The sequence below is a fragment of the Artibeus jamaicensis genome, unplaced genomic scaffold (genome assembly GCF_021234435.1).
Source record: "Artibeus jamaicensis isolate MK-2021 breed Jamaican fruit bat unplaced genomic scaffold, CSHL_Jam_final contig_233, whole genome shotgun sequence".
Taxonomy (NCBI): Eukaryota; Metazoa; Chordata; class Mammalia; order Chiroptera; family Phyllostomidae; genus Artibeus; species Artibeus jamaicensis.
Window position 1 is genome coordinate 50443767 of NW_026521486.1, and position 17577 is coordinate 50461343.

General features: G+C 44.8%; 1 protein-coding gene across 8 annotated transcripts in view; it reads left to right on the forward strand.

The window, feature by feature from the left end:
- SCN8A (sodium voltage-gated channel alpha subunit 8) overlaps nucleotides 1-17577 on the forward strand; it is a 201257-nt gene that overhangs the window by 177016 nt on the left and 6664 nt on the right. For 7 of the 8 annotated variants that reach the window (XM_053661634.1, XM_053661633.1, XM_053661635.1 and 4 more), the window contains 5 exons: nucleotides 6217-6501; nucleotides 8531-8584; nucleotides 9054-9191; nucleotides 10163-10267; nucleotides 13181-13451. In XM_053661634.1, the coding sequence (XP_053517609.1) occupies nucleotides 6217-6501; nucleotides 8531-8584; nucleotides 9054-9191; nucleotides 10163-10267; nucleotides 13181-13451 (853 nt within the window). Of the gene's footprint in view, nucleotides 1-365; nucleotides 489-6216; nucleotides 6502-8530; nucleotides 8585-9053; nucleotides 9192-10162; nucleotides 10268-13180; nucleotides 13452-17577 lie in introns of all 8 variants that reach the window. The other variant, XM_053661638.1, reaches the window with a different exon arrangement.

A 17577-nucleotide genomic window follows, 5' to 3' on the forward strand; every position in this document is an offset into this window, starting at 1 on the left:
TCGAGGGTAAGGTTTTTGTCATCTGTTCAGGCTCCTCTTCTTCCAATGGAACTTCCTCATTCTCTCCTGCTCCCTTCAACCTTTTCCCTTTTCCAACTTGTGTGTATGTCTACCGCCCCCTCGCAATTTTCTCTTCCCTTTGTGTTTTTTCTTCTGCCTCTCTCAACCTCCTTTCCTTCCAGGTCGTTTGAGTCCAAGTTGAAGTAGGCAGCTGGTGTTACCCACTTCCTCTACCTGGGGGGCCCATCCTGTACAATCAGGGCTAGGGGCTTTGATCTAACACTATGGAACCTCTGTTTTCTTTTCTTTTCTTTTTTTTTTGGTTTCTTTTTTTGTTTTTGTTTTTCTCTTTTGTTTCCGTGTAGGTCTCTTTAGTCAGCCTTATAGCTAATGCCCTGGGCTACTCGGAACTAGGTGCCATAAAGTCCCTTAGGACCCTAAGAGCTTTGAGACCCTTAAGAGCCTTATCACGATTTGAAGGGATGAGGGTAAGATACCAAGAGCCGCTGATCCTTCTGCATGCCAGTGGAAACTGTTTAAGCATGCTAGAACTGATCACAGGGTGGAAAGATCACTCAAGCCCAAACTCTGTGATGCAGCTGCCATTTGATCCTCCACTCTCCCCCACACCCGCCCCGTGCGAGGGGAGTTGCCTTAAGCTGCCTCATCACATGAAATCGGCCCCCCCAGCAACATGCCATCGCAGAACATGTTAACATTGGCTATTCTCATTTGGCCTGGCTTACCTGTAGCACTTGGGGCAGCTTTCTGGGCTGTTGATTTAATAGGGAGAATCACCAGGTGCAAAGAAGGGGAATTATAACCCAGAAACTCACTGAAAAGCAGAGGCTGCAGGCAGGGAGGGTCCTGTGTAGGGCCATCAGCCAGGTGGGGACTGTGACCTTGGAGTCACTGAGAAAGCAGCCAAGAAGGGGCTTGAAGACATGATGGCAGGCCTGGGGTTGGGATGGAGCAGAATTTTGCATGGCCCTGGGAAAAGAAACGCTTTTCTTTCTATTCTGATTCCTCTTATTGCACCTTGTTGTTCTCAGCCCAGTCCCGTAAGGACTGGCAGCCACTGTCTGATAGCAAAGCTTTCCTCCTCACCCCCTGCCCCTTTGCCCATGCTGTATGGTCCCCTGTCCTAACATTGCCGAGTAACAACCAGGTATGATACTAGATGTATATTAGCTAGTTCTCTTGAAATTTCTTGACACTTGCTATTCCTGCTCTGGTGACGCTCCACCCAAATACAAAAGGTGCAAGGCGCTGTCACCCTACCAACTAGAAATAAGGCTCCCTCTTTTGGTGCCTTTTGCCATCTCTCTTGATTTAAAAAAAAAAAAATGGTGTGGGTGTGTACACATGTGCACACACACACTAAAAAGTCAATTTCCTAAAATCAAGTGGGCAGCTGGCTTTTGGTGGTAATAGTTGTCCTGTGGCAATCAGAGAGGTCTGTTACACTTAACAAGACTAAGAAAACTCATTTCAATTCAGATGTTGAATACATGCAGGAGAGTAAACCAGAGGATATGTTTTTAAATGTGCAAATACCATAATGTAGGAATAAAAATTACACCATTGCAGTAGTCCACCTGAGCAAGACTAATTGGAGAAGCTAGACCCCAGGGCTTCATTCATTCCTCATCTGTGACCCCTGGCTATAGTCTATGGTGAGACCCACTGTTGTACAGAAAGATGAAATTTCACTGGGACTTGGGAATTTTATCTTACTATTTTAGTTGATTCACACAAATGCTTTCTGCAACAAATTTGTGTTTCTTCTGTAGCACAGTCACAGTTCGATTCACTAAATGCAGGCCTTCTGCGACCCACCCAAAACCATCTACAGGGAGGTCAATTTCACAGTAGCATAAATTTATTTTAATTTAAAAAGCAAAGCAAGACTTGGGAGTCTAGTCTCTCTTTCACAGTTCAGAGAGATTTCTGAATGTACCGGGAGGTCATTGTCATGCTCAGGCTAATGGCAGGGAGCAGCACTCTGCAGAGAATCCGGCTTTTAGGTGGCCCTTGCACCACTGAAAGAGGATTAAAATGCCCCCCCCCATGTCTATCAGAGGGGTTCATTAAATTTTTTAAATTCATAGTACTAGTTTTGTTACAAGGTTGGTAATTCGTTTTGGTGATGAAAAACTGAGGATTTAAAAAAGCCTGTTGAAGACAATATTTGTAGCATTGTACCCAAGCTGAGTGCCTGTGACCCTCCACATTCCCCATCCAGGACCCTGGATCTCCTAAAGTGAGACCCGAAGGAGCCTCAGAAAATACGATCAAGTGGTACTTGCTACTCACTTTCTCAGTCTGAATGTCATTACTGCCAGTTCTGCCCTGGGGCAGAAATCATCCTCATTGACCAGCTGGTGCCAGCTTGCCCAGGAGGCAATTATTTCAATAATCTGGACCCAGGAGCCCTTTTGGTGGCCACACCTCTTCCTCTTAGTTCCTCCTTTCCTCACCTTCCCCAGACTCAGTTTCCACTACCCCAGAACTTTTACTTGTCAATTTTCAATTAGTTTAAGAGGCCAGAGGTCCAGAATGGGTGATCAGAACAGAAGAAACTTTAATTTGAAAAACATCGGAAAGTGAAACTTCTGTATCAAGTTTTTCTCAAATAAGGTAATGAGGGCAGGAACAAGTGTGAACCCAAAGCCAGGATTTCAAACAATAAATAAATAGCAAGGGAAGCTCTGATGTAGAAGCGCCACCTGATTTGATTGACTCCAACCCAGAGCCTTCACTGCTTCTAGTTGGGCAGGTGGAGAGGGCTCAGGACCCACTCCCATACTGTGGAGGAAAAACCACGAGAAAAAAGATTTTGCCGGCATTTCTCGTTCTGTTTGAACATCATGTTTCTATAGGGGTATTTTTTACTTCCTTGGTTTGGGTTCTTGTGTATGCCATCACTTGAGAAATTATCCTTAGGGAATGTTAAATAAGAAATCTCCAAGAACTGAATACTGTCGATGCAGATGGGCTCAACTGTCACTGTGCTGCTCCGATGACAGGCTCAGGACTTCACTTAAGAGGGGACACATGCCCCTAGCCTGTCCTGGGACACTGACTTCAGTCTCTTCCTTTCTTCTTCCTCAAACCAAAGACCAGAAAATTGAAACACTCATGCTATTGGCAAAGGAATGCTTAATGTAGTTCTTTGCTTTTCTCTCCTCCATAGTACTCTTCATTTCACATGTTGCCGTGCTATTAAACTTTTGAGGATCTATAACAGTGATGCTATGAAACATGCATGCATTTTTGTTGTCAGTACCTAGTTGTCCATTAAAGCCATGTTCCCTCTGCCAGATATTAAAAGCTATTTGACAGATTTTACAGTATTTAATGAGCAATAATATTCTAGGCATTATAGAGAAGGCAAAATTCTGTAAGATTTAGTATTCATTGGCATTTTCTCATCAGTTCAGTGAAATTTATATCAGTTGCTAAGTATAGACTTTCATTGCAAACAGTAGCTTTTTATAGTTTGCTGGAACCTAGCTTTGAGTAATAGTTCTATATTTAGTCTTTTAAGATAATAAATCTCATCATAATTAAAGGTAATATAGAATAACATGAGAATTTAATTAGAGAGCAGAAGAGGCGATTCAATTTATTAAATTACTATCCATGGACACTTGAATTAGCGTTTGTAACACAGCAGTAGTGTGAGAGTTTAGAATAGCGAAGCAGGGTTTTTACCCTTCGTTTGCTGCGTGTGTCAACGCAAGTGTCCGTGGAGCAGAGGCAAACCATTCCTGCCTGACATTCTGCCGCTTATCAGCAGCTGTTTACAGCAGGGAAGAATGGTTAGTAAATTTCATCAACTCTGTTTACTGTTTTATTCATAAAACTAAGGTGAGAAGTTTTTCTTTGGTTACAACTAATAAATGGACGTGTGTTTTCATCCTCTAAGTGCATCGGACTTTATAGGGTTTTGTGTTATATGTGTCTGAGAACAAGACTCAGTAAATACTTTTGTGTATTGATGGAGTCCTTTGATCAGTCTATGAGAGTAAGTGTGTGAAGAGATCACTCGGTCACTGACCTAACTGCTCTTTCCTGGTGTAACTACCACCGCACATGGAGCTGCTACACAGAGACCCTGTGTGGGGCAGGTCAGCCTGGGTTAAGACAGAAGACTTCCTAGAGGAGGTACATTCTGAACTGAGATTTTAAAAACGACATGTACAGATTTCAAATCTTTTGGGCCTGCTTCTGCCTTGCATACTCAAGAGGATCTAATAGAAGGTCATGCTCTCCCCGCAAGCTGTGCTGTGAAACACTGTCGCATAGACCTGAGCTTTTGAATCTTTACATAATCTGCTCTTATCGTTTGAGAAATGATTATTCCTTTTGTGGGTCACCCCCTTTTGCCTATTTAGCACATTTCATTGCTTTCCAGTACTCACCACTAAAGGGTGAGCCACTGTAGAATGAGGAGGTAAAACTCATTTGATCACCTGACAGATTTGGTAACAAGTAAATAAAAGTGAGCATCATTCTCCAAAATTGCATTGAAGATTTTTCAGATTTCAGATATTCTGGCTTGCTTTGCTCAGCATAATGAGCAGTTGAAATACACTCATTTTATACTAATCACAGAGCTATTAGATCTAGAAGAGATTTCTTTGTCTAAGAATTAAGAAATAACTGCCTCTCAGTCTAAAGGCCTTCATAAATAAATGAATTGGAGAAACACAAAACTTACTATTTTAATGTAAGGAAGAGCGACTCCTTAGCAGAATGTTATTGCCTGCTTTATATAGGACAGAGCAGACGGGTCTTCTGAGTCAAGTGTGGCGATGAGCGACAGTGCAGCCTAAGACAAAAACAGTGCAAGGAAAACCTGAGCCCGGCAGGCGAGAATCCGGGCCCAGAGCTGCCCCTGGTGTTCCTTCTCTGGCATCATACTTTGGCCCTTTGGGTCATGTGCTAGTTGGCAGCCTGTCCTGTCTTCCCTGCCCTGAAAAAATACGGGGACACGGTGATGCTTGTCATCTCCTTCTAACAAAATATTGGAAGACTTCATTTATACCATTGTTCTAACTCCAGTAATCCTTCTAGAATACCAGAAAAAGGAAGAAGCATTCTTCCCATTTGAGGGCCGCCTTTTTGGCCATTGGCAGTCCCACTTAAGACAACAGCAAGTAAGAATCAGGGCAGGAATGAACACCAGCCTTGTCTTTGTCTCACCACCTGAAATACTATTTTTATAAGCACTTTGAACTCCTCTAGTGAAAACTGCTGCTACAGAGGAAGTGTTGTCTAGCTACTCTCACCTATAGTGTGAAGCAAAGTCAAAGTTAAAACAACCCAGAAACTTTGATTCCCCAGGGGCTTTTTTTTTTTCCACTCCTCAGATTACTATAGTCAGTGATTTTTAACAATATTCCAATTTTGGATTTTAAGAGCAGTGATCTACCCCAAAACTTTCCCCCCAAACTCGTCATTCCTATGTGAAGAGTTGATCAAGCTTTGGATTGAACGGAGACATCAGGATTAGTCAAGCAAGGGGTGCCTCTTAGATTTAGAAGCCTACAAAGTAAGAAAAAAAAGGCTGAAGAAGAATAATAAATCATGTATGACAAACACATCTGTTCAGATTTTATTTTATACTGTTTGGTAGAGGGAATATAGCTTTTTCTTACTTGAGCTTGCAAAATATGCATGCTCGGCTATTGCCTGAAATAAGATAACTGGCCTTGCATAGTCGTAAGAGAGACTTTATGTACTGTTGACTGATTCACTGCTAACTGCAAAGGGCGATTCTCTGTGATTTTGAACAATCGTACCTTGTTTTACAGAGGGGGAATGTCTGTTGAAAGGCAACGGGTGAGCCTGAGGTCCCTCAGGTTTTCCCATGAGGCACATTTTATGAGTTGTTGAAGAGAGAGATTGGACTGAAATAATTGTTTTGGTCCAGGGTGATGCCTAGGCAAGACCTAGGTCAACTTGGGCAAGAGATTTGTGTTAGATTAAATAAATGTGTAATTTATTAGAATTCCTCAAAATATATTTGATAGATTTAGAAAATTTTGGTCCTACTTCTGGATCTTTCCAGTTACCCTTATTTCAAAAGGAACATAATGTTTCTGTAGTCAGAACAAGCCACACAATGTCATTCCCCTTTTGGAAATCAAAACAGCGTGCTAGCCCATACTTCCTCCCAACACTCAGCAACCTCCCCTTCCAATGCAGGTGGTGGTGAATGCCTTGGTGGGCGCCATCCCCTCCATCATGAATGTGCTGCTGGTGTGTCTCATCTTCTGGCTGATTTTCAGCATCATGGGAGTTAACCTGTTTGCGGGGAAGTACCACTACTGCTTTAATGAAACGGCTGAAGAGCGATTTGAAATTGACATTGTCAACAATAAAACTGATTGTGAAAAGCTCATGGAGGGGAACAATACAGAAATCAGGTGGAAGAACGTGAAGATCAACTTTGATAACGTTGGGGCAGGATATTTGGCGCTGCTTCAAGTGGTGAGTACGATTATTTCTTCTGTCCCATGAAGTTCAGGTGGGTAACAGAAATCTTACCTGGTTCCTTCTCAGCCCTGCTTCTAGAATCAAGGTGATTCCTGATAGGTCACACAGAACCATTTCACCTCCCAAACCGTGTCATCTCCCAAAAGTTCCAGGGAGACACCTTCCCTGAGCACTCTGACTTCTCCAAGACCTCACTCAAAGGAAATCTCTCACTGCCCTGAAGCTGAGCAACAAACCAAGATTCCTGCAGCATAATGAAGTTGCAGAGCAATTGCTTTCTCTCTCCAGGACAGAGTATATAGTTAAAGAAAAAAGGAAAAAATGAACATAAGTGCATAGACCAAAAAAAGTGATGGCAATTTTGATGGAGCAGAACAATTCTGTACAACAGCTACACTGGAGTTAAAGGGAAAAGCATGGCCGTGCTATGGTGCTGCCCCTCAGGCTGACCCCAAAGAAAAGTCTGTGCATCACAGTGAGAAATAGTTATTTTCACCAAGTAACGTTCCATTGTGCCTGGTTTTCTCTTCCTCTCTTGCCACTTTTTGGGAATGTTTTACAAGACTGTCATGCAGTGAAGGTTCCTAGGCATCAGATGTTGGAATCAGACAGATGTAGGTTTGAGCCACACATATTTATTGGATGTGTAATCTTAGACAAATTACTCAGCCTGTCTGAGTCTGTTTCTTCATCCATTAAATGTGGGTAACAATGCCTTGCACGATTCTAAAGAGGATTTGTGATAATTTACTAAAATTTCTTTGCACGGTGCTGGCATGTAGCAGTGCTTAATTAATGGCATTTGCAATTATGTGTTTTTATTATATGATATGTCTATATCATATAATTGTTGGGCGAATTAGATGCGATAATGCAGGTGAAGCTCTCAATTCATCCTTACATATTAAGCACTTACTGTTAGCTAGTAGTAGCAGGCAAAGTTAATGGAATGGGCAGTGGTTCATTTCACTGCCAAGGACTTTGTTGTTCTATCCCAGTTCAAGAAATTGAACCCGCAAATTGAATTTGAACTGGAGCAGCTCCAGGAGACCAGCGCACATCAGCCAGCCCGTCAGACATTGTATTCAGACCTCCGCCCGCCATATGCAAGCTGCCGTGTTTGGCACGAATGAGGGCCATCAGATAAATAAAGAACTGCTCGTGCTCTGAAAAAAACTTAGAATCTAGTTGAGTAAATAAAACAAATAGGATGTAAATAAAACATGGAAAATTTTAATTGATCACCTATATTTGTTTCAAAATCAGGTTACATATACCAGATTAAGGAGTAAAATTGGGAAGGGGCTGCCTAGGCTAAAGCCAGCATTGCCTCTGCCATAGGCTACACATGTATGTATCAGTAAGGGGAAAGTTCTGGCCTTCTTGTTTGTTTGTTGTCTTTGTTATTAATGCAGCTATGAATTTTCCAGACCCCAGTGCCAACACCTTTTTTTTAAAGATTTTATTTGTTTATTTTTAGAGAGAGGGGAAGGGAAGGAGAGAGGGAGACTAATGTCAATGTGTGGTTGCCTTTCACATGCCCCCTACTGGAGACCTGGCCCACAACCTAGGCATGTGCCCTGACTGGGAATCAAACCAGTGACCCTTTGGTTCACAGCCCACGCTCAATCCACTGAGCTACACCAGCCAGGGCCCAACGCCTTTTTAAGAAGTACTTCCTCTAAGTTCTAAGTATGCTCAGGGGATTCCTGGTACTCGTTCATAAATATAGTGTGCCTACCCCAGTTTTAGACAACTTTCTCAGGCCCATTTTAATGACCATTTGTGAAAGTATTGGTCCAGTCACCACTGCCAATATGTTTCTCTGGTATTGTTTCTAGGGACCTAGATAAAGCTCCCTTGGGACCTGTACTAATAAACAGAAAATTGTCAGTCCATGTGAGGCTGCACCCAAACTCCCTGTCTCGTGTTCTCACTGAACCCAAGCCTGGCTTCTTGGACCCTTCCTTAGATTCCCACCTACCCGACCAGGCACCATCTAATTACTGACTCTGTTTGCCAGGCAACCTTCAAAGGCTGGATGGACATCATGTATGCAGCTGTAGACTCCCGAAAGGTAAGGCTATGCCTGATGAAATCACAACCTTCTTAGATGGCTAGAAAGCAAGCAGCGTGGTGGATCTCATCAGGAAAGAGAGGGAGGCTTAGAACATTTTCACTGGTCTTGTTGACTGTAGGGCACTTCCTCCTCTCAGCACATCATCACTCTCTCACACTGACTGCAGGTGCTCAGGCTGCTGCACTGAGCCTGGCCCAGGGGTGGCTGGCTACTTTTCCATGCCGCTTTGAAATAAGAGTGGCTCCTAGCAGCCTCCCCTCCTCCTCACTTCATGACTTGCATATTCTCCACCTAAGTCATGGCAGGAATAATGTCTTCTGAGCACAGGGCCCGCCAGTGTGAAGGAGACAGGTAGAGAGAATCTAAGGCTCCCCGCCCCCAGCCGATGGCCTGGGCAAGGTCAAAAACGCCCACCTGACCCCCAGGCTAGGAGCTGACTTTTCCTTTTTCTCCTGCCCTTTGACAGCCTGAGGAGCAGCCTAAGTATGAGGACAACATCTACATGTACATCTACTTTGTCATCTTCATCATCTTCGGCTCCTTCTTCACCCTGAACCTGTTCATTGGTGTCATCATTGATAACTTCAATCAACAAAAGAAAAAGATAGGTCTCCTCCCCTCACTGCCAGGGGTCAGAGGTCAACCCCCTGAGGGGTGTAGCTCTCTGGGCCTCTGCTCCTGTCTGCAGAGAGGCCTTGCCTCTCTTTCTCTAAACCGCCCCCCATACAACCACCCCACTGCAGCACCCGCCCCACTGTGCATTAGCCCCAGCCGACTCTTTTTATCAAGGGCTGGATTTCACAGTGCGTGGTTTACCACGTTTCCTAGCAGTCTTATTCTCAAGGCCTCTTACTGGTTTTGGCCTCCTACCAGAGGGAGGTAGGGTAGGAGAGGGTCTAGTGACAGAGGTGAAAGGAAAGCAAATGAGTAGCTGGAGTGGGCCATAGAAATTGTCTAGACTTGTAACTGTCTATGAGAGACCATCCTTAAAAAGTTTACTTCCATGCTTGTCCCAGATAGTTAACAATTTTCCAAAGCAAATTGAAAAGGTTACTCTTATTATTCATATTATAAATTGAGTCTGTCCCAACAAACTCCAGGGAACTCCCCAAATTGTTGTCTTGCACCAGAATTTCTAAAATTTTTAATGTCAGAAATAAATGGGCCATTAACCAGGAGTTGAGAATCCTTTTATTTTAAAGTAGGGTTTTTTTTCAAAGAATTTTGTCAAGAAAGCAAGCCAAAAAAAGTTTAGGAGCAGTGAGATGTGACTGTCTTCAAAGCCCTCACCCCCGGTCTAACCCTTCCCCAAGAGTCTGTGGTTGTTGGATGGTCCATCTCCTTCCCTCCTAGCAGATCCCAGAAAACCTGAGCTGAAAACAAAGCCAGGTGTCTCTTTGACTTGCAGTGGTGGTCCCAGGTCTGCCTCACCCTGGAACCACTGCTAACTGAAGTGACCTTGGGAAAGGAGAGGGGCTGAGTCTCCCCCTGGGCTCAGTGCTGAGCCCTGGGATCCAGGCCCGAGGTGCCTGAGAGCCTGTTGTAACTGCTCGTTCTCCTTTTTTCCCCCTGCACTTTGGAGGTCAGGACATCTTCATGACTGAAGAACAGAAGAAGTACTACAATGCCATGAAAAAGCTGGGCTCCAAGAAACCGCAGAAACCCATTCCCCGCCCCGTGGTGAGTGCATCTGTGCAGTCCAAGGGCAGAGAGAGACCCCTTACGGACAAAGATACTGATAGGGTTACTGCAGAGGAAGGAACGGGGTAAGTCACGGGCTGCCTGTGCCCTCTAATCCTTGGCTAGCCACCCCATCCAGAAGATCTGAGAACAGCAGCAGAACAGGGATTAAGGTATGGGATGGCTTATACATTTGTGTTTGACCTTGCCTTTGAGCCTTTCCTGGGCAGCAGCAGAGAATTGGAATCTTAACCACACCGGCTGTGGCCCTGGCAGAGAGATGTTTTAAGAGGTAGCTAAACATTCACAGGGAAAAGTGAAAATGAAAGCTGATCTCTTTCCTGCCAGTATGAGACAGGTTTGGTCACTGTTTTTTCAGCTCACTACCCAACAGGTCAGTCTTTGCAAGGATGTGCCTAGAAGCTAAAATAATGCTTCTGGCTATTTGTGGGAGCAGAAGACAGTGAAACTAGGGGCATCTGAAGTCCTGAGTGCCTCCTTGAACAGAGCCTTTTGTGAACCAGAAGTGGGACTGGGATTCTGCCCCACCCTTCCGTCGGAGGTGGTCCCCTTGTTTCCGAGAAGGAGATGCTCCTGGAGCTGCATAGCCAGCTGGGTGGGGCGCAGCCCACAGACCAGGCTCCCAGTTTCTTCTTCTGTAACTTGCATTTAAAGTAACTTTAAAAAAACCAAAAGAACAAAAGAGCACAACTCTTAAAAGCTTTTCTAGCAATCTATTTTGTAAAACTAAAAGTGGAGCTACTTTGTTTGAATCAAGAGTCGGGGTTTGAATCCGGTGTGGGGTGACTTTGCCTACTCACCCCACACCTGGCATACTCACCTCACCAAATTCTGAGGCGAGGGAAGCCCTAGGGCTTTGCAGAACTTGGTGTTTGAAAACCACCACGTTAAAGTAATTCTGAAAATAAGCACCAGCTCAAGTGCCTTAAGGTACTTTTTTAAAAATTGGGGAGATCTTAAGAAAATGAATTATTTTTCTTGTTGTTAGTTTCCATTCTGGGGTAGAAATGGGACCAAAAGGAATGGAGGAGGATTTCCATTTCTAGAGTTCTGTTCAGTACTTTGCACGAGGGAACCTGAGTGTACTTTCTTCAACACTAAAATATAAAAACCTGGTGCCGTAGGAAACAGTAATGGTGATCAGCACTGATTCAGCAAACATAGGACATTCTCCAGTGACATTCTTTTGTTCAGCACTGGTTTCTATAACATTGATGATACGCGTAGAAGCTTAACTCTTGTTTATACCAATTAGCCGATGGTGAAATTGGTTTTGTTAAACATCACTTGGCTTAAAGTCACAGAACCTGTTGGCATTAAGTGAGGACTTACTGTAGTTACAGATCTCCTACTGTGTATCAGGCACTAAACATAAAGTGGTGAGCAAAGTTTAGATGCTGCTGTCATGGAGCTTATAATATACAGTGGGGATAGAGATAAACAAGTGAGCAAGTGGCCACTATAAAATGTGCAGTGCCGTGAGAAAAAGTTAACTGGAGGGCCGTGACAGGGGACAGTGGAAGCTTAGGGTGGGGGAATCTACTTCCAAAGAGCAGTCAGAGGGAGCCTGACTGAGGAGGGTCTACTTGAGTGGATGAGGAGCATCCAAAATTTGGAGAAGGAGATCCTAGAAAAGCAAATGAGGCCCTAAAAGCAGGAAGTGTTAGTGTGGCCAGTGGGGTGAGCCAGAGGGAGGCACACGTGATGAGCAGGATTAGCCTGTGAAAAGCATTTTGTAACCCAGGTTAACAGGAGTTGTGTTGCAAGCCCAGTGAGAAACCATTGAAAGGTTGTAAATAGAAGATCGATGTAATTCATTTATGTTTTTAAATAATCACACTTGCTGTGTGGAGATTGCATTGGAGGAGGGCAAGAGAGGAAGCAGGGTAGGGACTCTTCCGGAAGTCCAGATGAAAGAAGGTGGTGGCTGAGGCTAGAGTAGGACCAACTGAAGTGGCATGAAGTGGATAAATTCAGTTTATATTTTTGGAGAAAGAATCAGTAAGACCTGCAATGGATTAGATGGAAGACAGGAAGATGAGGGAGAGGAAAGAGACAAGGATGACCCCCCCCACCCCCCCGCCACAGTTTCTGGCCGAAGAGACTGGATGAATAATTGAGATGAGGGAGGAAGAAGTTGGGTGAGGGGCAGGGAAAGGACTTAGTTCTGCTTTGGACTTGTTAAATTTGAGATGCTTATGAGTCATCAAGGAAAGATGTCAAGTAAGCAAGACAGGAATTCAGAGGGAAGTTAAGGGCTGAGAAGAAGGACCATGAGAAAGTATGTAGATATTACATAAGCAGTAGGAATATTATGCGTTCTCCTAGGGAGAAAGCATAGAGAAAGAAGAAACTAAGTAACAGAAGAAATGGCTGGCAAACAAGACTAAAAAGCAGCAGCTGGACAGGTGGGGAGACATCTAGAGGTGGCAGCAGCACAGACGCAAAAGAGAACAGTAGCAATTTTAGAAAACTCACGGTGTGGTGATATATTTTTTAAGTTTTTATTTTTATTTATTTTTATTTTTAGAGAAAGGGGAAGGGAAGGAAAAAGAGAGGGAGAGAAACAATAATGTGTGGTTGCCTCACGTGGCCCCCACTGGGGACCTGGCCCACAACCCAGGCATGTGCCCTGACTGGGAATTGAACCAGCGACCCTTTGGCTTACAGCCTGCACTCAGTCCACTGAGCCACACCAGCCAGGGCTTGGTGTGGTGATATCGACACCGGGGTCTGTCCATACCCCTGGTGTCCTGACAGCAGCAGGATCAAGCTGGCTGGTGTTAGAGAAAAGAAAGCAGAGCACTCTAATCAACAGGTGGCAGCTTCCAGTCTGCTTAGAGAGGCTTTCATAAACACTTTTATATCTTTCCTCCTCCTCTACCCCCTCAGAATAAAATCCAAGGTATCGTCTTTGATTTTGTCACTCAACAAGCCTTTGACATCGTTATCATGATGCTCATCTGCCTTAACATGGTGACAATGATGGTGGAGACAGATACTCAGAGCAAGCAGATGGAGAACATCCTCTACTGGATTAACCTGGTCTTCGTCATCTTCTTCACTTGTGAGTGTGTGCTCAAAATGTTTGCCTTGAGGCACTACTACTTCACCATTGGCTGGAACATCTTCGACTTCGTGGTAGTCATCCTCTCCATCGTGGGTGAGTGGGGCAGGTGGGGAAGGGAGGACGGGCCCTGCATGGCCTAGAGGATGAGATTCCTGGGAAGAGAAGGTGTGTCACGGGTCTGACATGCAGGCCGGTCACTCCCGTAGCTCAAGCCTTGTGTCATCTCATGGGCCTGCCCAGCCCCTTGCATGGTCAGTGCCTCTCTGTTGAGTGTTGGTAATAGTCTTGGACTATAAATTCTGGTTGCAGGGAGTAGGGCAGAGAATGATTAGAAAAGGCAGTGGGAAAAAAAGTCCTCTGGTGAGGATTAAAAAAGCACCTGTCTTGAAACGTATGGCCATGATAGCTGTGTAAAATGGAAAAAAGGAAAGGTAAGAGATTGTTAAGCTGAATATTAAGGAAACGGCCCAGGGAACTGCTCGTGCCGATGACGGTGGCAGTGCTCGTTTCACTGGGATTTTTCCGTGCGCCAGGTACAGTTTGAGATTCCTCACGTGCGTTATCTCATTTGATCCTCACGACAGCCCTGGAAGCTGGCTTTTGTTCTCTTCACTGTAAAGACATTAAGGTCGCTCAGTTCAGACGTGGCAAAAGCAGAACTCAAGTTGGTTTTTTAACCGCAACTGTATGGCATTTTGCTTCAACCTAAAGGCATGAAAGGGGTGATGTCCTGGCAGACAGAAGTGCTGTCGTATCGATTGCCCTCCTGGAAGGTTTCTTTGCCTTCCCAAAAGGCATCCTGAATGGTGAAGCGCTGCCTCTGCAGGTTCGATGACTTAGGCCAGCAGAGAGAGAGTGCACGAGACCCCTGGGCACCAGCTCCAGAGCCCTGGTGGCCAGGCCAGGTTAGCGAGGTGGTGGCTGTGGGCAGCAGAAGGCAGCGGGCATTCCCCTTGGCCTGTGCTGCATTCTAGTTTCGTCCTCAGGAGCAGCATGTCCAAAGGTGTATTGACACGTGGAACACTGATCCCACCTATCTCTCCCCAAGGAAAGAATCCCATGATGGAATTACTCTGGGCAACCCTGTACCTTCCACTTTCTTGGGAGGGTCACAGAGCACAGTGTCCTAGAGAAGGCTCTCGGGAGTTCTGCAGTTAAGAATTGTTTAATACAGCCCTGGCTGGTGTGGCTCAGTGGATTGACCACCCACCTACAAACCAGAGGGTCACTGGTTCGATTTCCAGTCAGGGCACATGCCTGGGTTGCAAGCCAGATCCTCAATAGGGGGTGTGCTAAAGGCAACCACACATTGATGTTTCCCTCTTTTTCTCCCTCCCTTCCCTTCTCTAAAAATAAATAAATAAATAATTTTTTTAAAAGTATTGTTTAATATACCATCCTTCCTTTTTTTGATCACAGCACCCTTTTTCAAATTATAGTAATGGTATCTTACATTTTAATGGAATACACCATGTGCTAGTCACCATTCTAAGCGCCTTACATGTTTTAATTTATATTAGATATCCCGCCCAATAAGCCCGTAAGCCTCAGTAAGCACAGAGCAGTTCCCAAGACATGGGACTAGTAAGTGGGGGCCCAGCCCAGCCCCTGTTCTCAAGCCCACACCCCAACCTCCCACAAAGCACACGTCAGGCAGTACTGCCTATACCCGCCATGCCTGACCTTGTTCCGCCACCTACCACTGAGTGGAGTGGGAAACCTGCAGACCAAACCAAGGCCCTATTCTCAGAGCATACTCGCAGAGATTTTAATGATTGCAATTTTTATTAACCCTCGCCCAAGGATACACTTTTTTATTGCTTCAGAGAGCTGAAGGGGGTGGGGGAGGAGAGAGAAAGAAACTTCGATGTGAGAGAAACATCGATTGTTTGCCTCCCATACACACCGAGACGAGAGATAGAACCCACAACCCTTTGGTGTGCAGGACAGTGCTCCAACTAATTTAGCCACACTGGCCAGGGCAATGGTTAGAATTTTTATTAAATATCATTAATATAGCCCTGGCTGGTGTAGCTCAGTGGATTGAGCATGGGCCTGCGAACCAGAGGATCACGGTATGATTCCCAGTCAGGGCACATGCCTGGGTTGCAGGCCAGTTCCCAGCAGGGGACGCACAAGAAGCAACCACACATTGATATTTCTTTCCCTCTCTCCTTCCTTTCCCCTCTAAAGGTAAATAAATAAAATCTTTTAAAAAATACTATTAATATGTTCAGAAACAAAAGAATAGAAATTATCGTTTTAAATTAAGGGAATCTGGGGTAAAAGTAGCCCTGGAACCTCTGAAGGGACCTCTCAAATGGTATTCCTACAGCCTGGGCTGCGGTCCGCCCCATCTCCCCCTCCTTTTCTCTGGGGACCCATGCACACTCATCCTACAAAACCTCACTTGAGCATCTGCTCTCTGAAGCTTTACTTGCCCACCACACGTGAATGCAAATATTACATATTGAAATGTATCGCCTGACTTCTTACTGTCACTGGTTAGGGCTTAATGGCGAACTGAAAAGAAGAGCCGAGAAGTGATCTGAGGTCCTGGCTGTGGCAGAGATTGAAAGCTCAAACACCCCATGGAATTCTGGCTCCAGACAAAGCCCCAGGAGGCTGTCTGGTCTCCTTTGAACTTGCTGCATCTCGTCCCTTCCTCAGAGAACTCTTACCTAGAAACCTTCAAATAACGGGATTCTGTAGCCTTCTGCAGTTCATTACCCCAATATTTATGAATCCCTATGACTGAAATATTTTCTTCTTGTTTATAGTAAATCCTTCCTGTCAGTTGAAACCCATGTTGCCTCACCAGCAGGACAGGGCCCTGAGGGAGAGACCGTGTCACTGCCTTCCCTGCAGCTGTCATTCCCCAGCCTTTTCATCCCCTCTCCCTGCTGCAGCCCCTCGTTGGGTCCCCACTGTTGCTCTGTCCTTTACAGGCGACTGGTCTGGTGGAGGTGGACCCCTGGCTGAATATGAACAGAAAAAAACCCTGATTTGCTCAGTTTCACCATCTACCTTTGTTTCCTACTAATGCGTTGACATTTGTATTGGCTGATAGAGATTTTAAAAGTTAGAAGCTCTGAGTTCAAGGCCATTCATGAGCGGTAGATTCATTTGGTGGGGTAGTGACATGGAGCAGTGAGAAACCAAAAAGGCTTTATGGCCCCAGCCAGGAGGCTCAGCTGGTTAGAGCGTCGTCCCCATAGGCCAGGGTTGTAGGTTTGATCCCCAGTCTACCAGTGAATGCCCTCATGGAACAACAAACCAATGCCTCCCCCTCTCTCTCCTCTCTCCTCTCTCCCTCGTCTCCCTCTTCTCCCTCCCTCTCCCTCCCCCTTCCTGTCTCTAAAAAAATCAATCAATAAAAAAATTTTTAAAGATTGTATTCATTGATTTTTTTTTTTTGGAGAGGGGAAGGGAAGGAGGAAGAGAGGGAAAAAGACATCAGTGTGAGAAAGAAACGTCGGTCAGTCACCTCTCAGACGCACCCCCACCAGGGATGAACGCACAACCCAGGCACGTGCCCTGACTAGGAATCAAACCGGTGACTTTTTGCTTTACGGGATGACACCCAATCACTGAGACACACGGGTCAGGGCAAAAAAATTTTTTAATGTCTGTTCAGATCCAAGAAGAAGATACTTTGAAAATCGGTAGTATTACCAGAATGACTAAAACATCAGAGCCAAAGGGCAGTGAGTGCATAGGGTAGAGTGAGGCCCTCTCATTCATTGTCTGTGGCTGTGGAGATCTGATAGTGTTTCGGAAAGGAACCCATAACACCTCAGGAAGCCATGCATGTACAAATATGAGAAAAATGGATTATCCTTGAGTGGGAAAACAGACAAATGAGGACCTACCTGTTCATGAAATTCAATCATTATCATGAATAACCTAAAATTATTTTAACACCAGAGACCAATCGCACAATGTTAAGTCTCAAAAGCAAGTTAGAGATCTAAAAAAATTGATCTAAAAAGATGGATACGTTTTCATTCCTTAAGCATGGGAAGATGCTACCTGTATGTTATTCATGGGCTCACACATAACAAAACCATAGAGACGCCACAGCGTACCACCTTCAGGATGGCAGCTGCTTCTGGGGACGAAGAGAAAGCAAGTTTGATGAATGCTGGCACCTCTTAAATCTGGGCATTATGGACATAAGTGTCTGTTTAATTGTTTTCTCTCCTCTTTATGTTTGAAA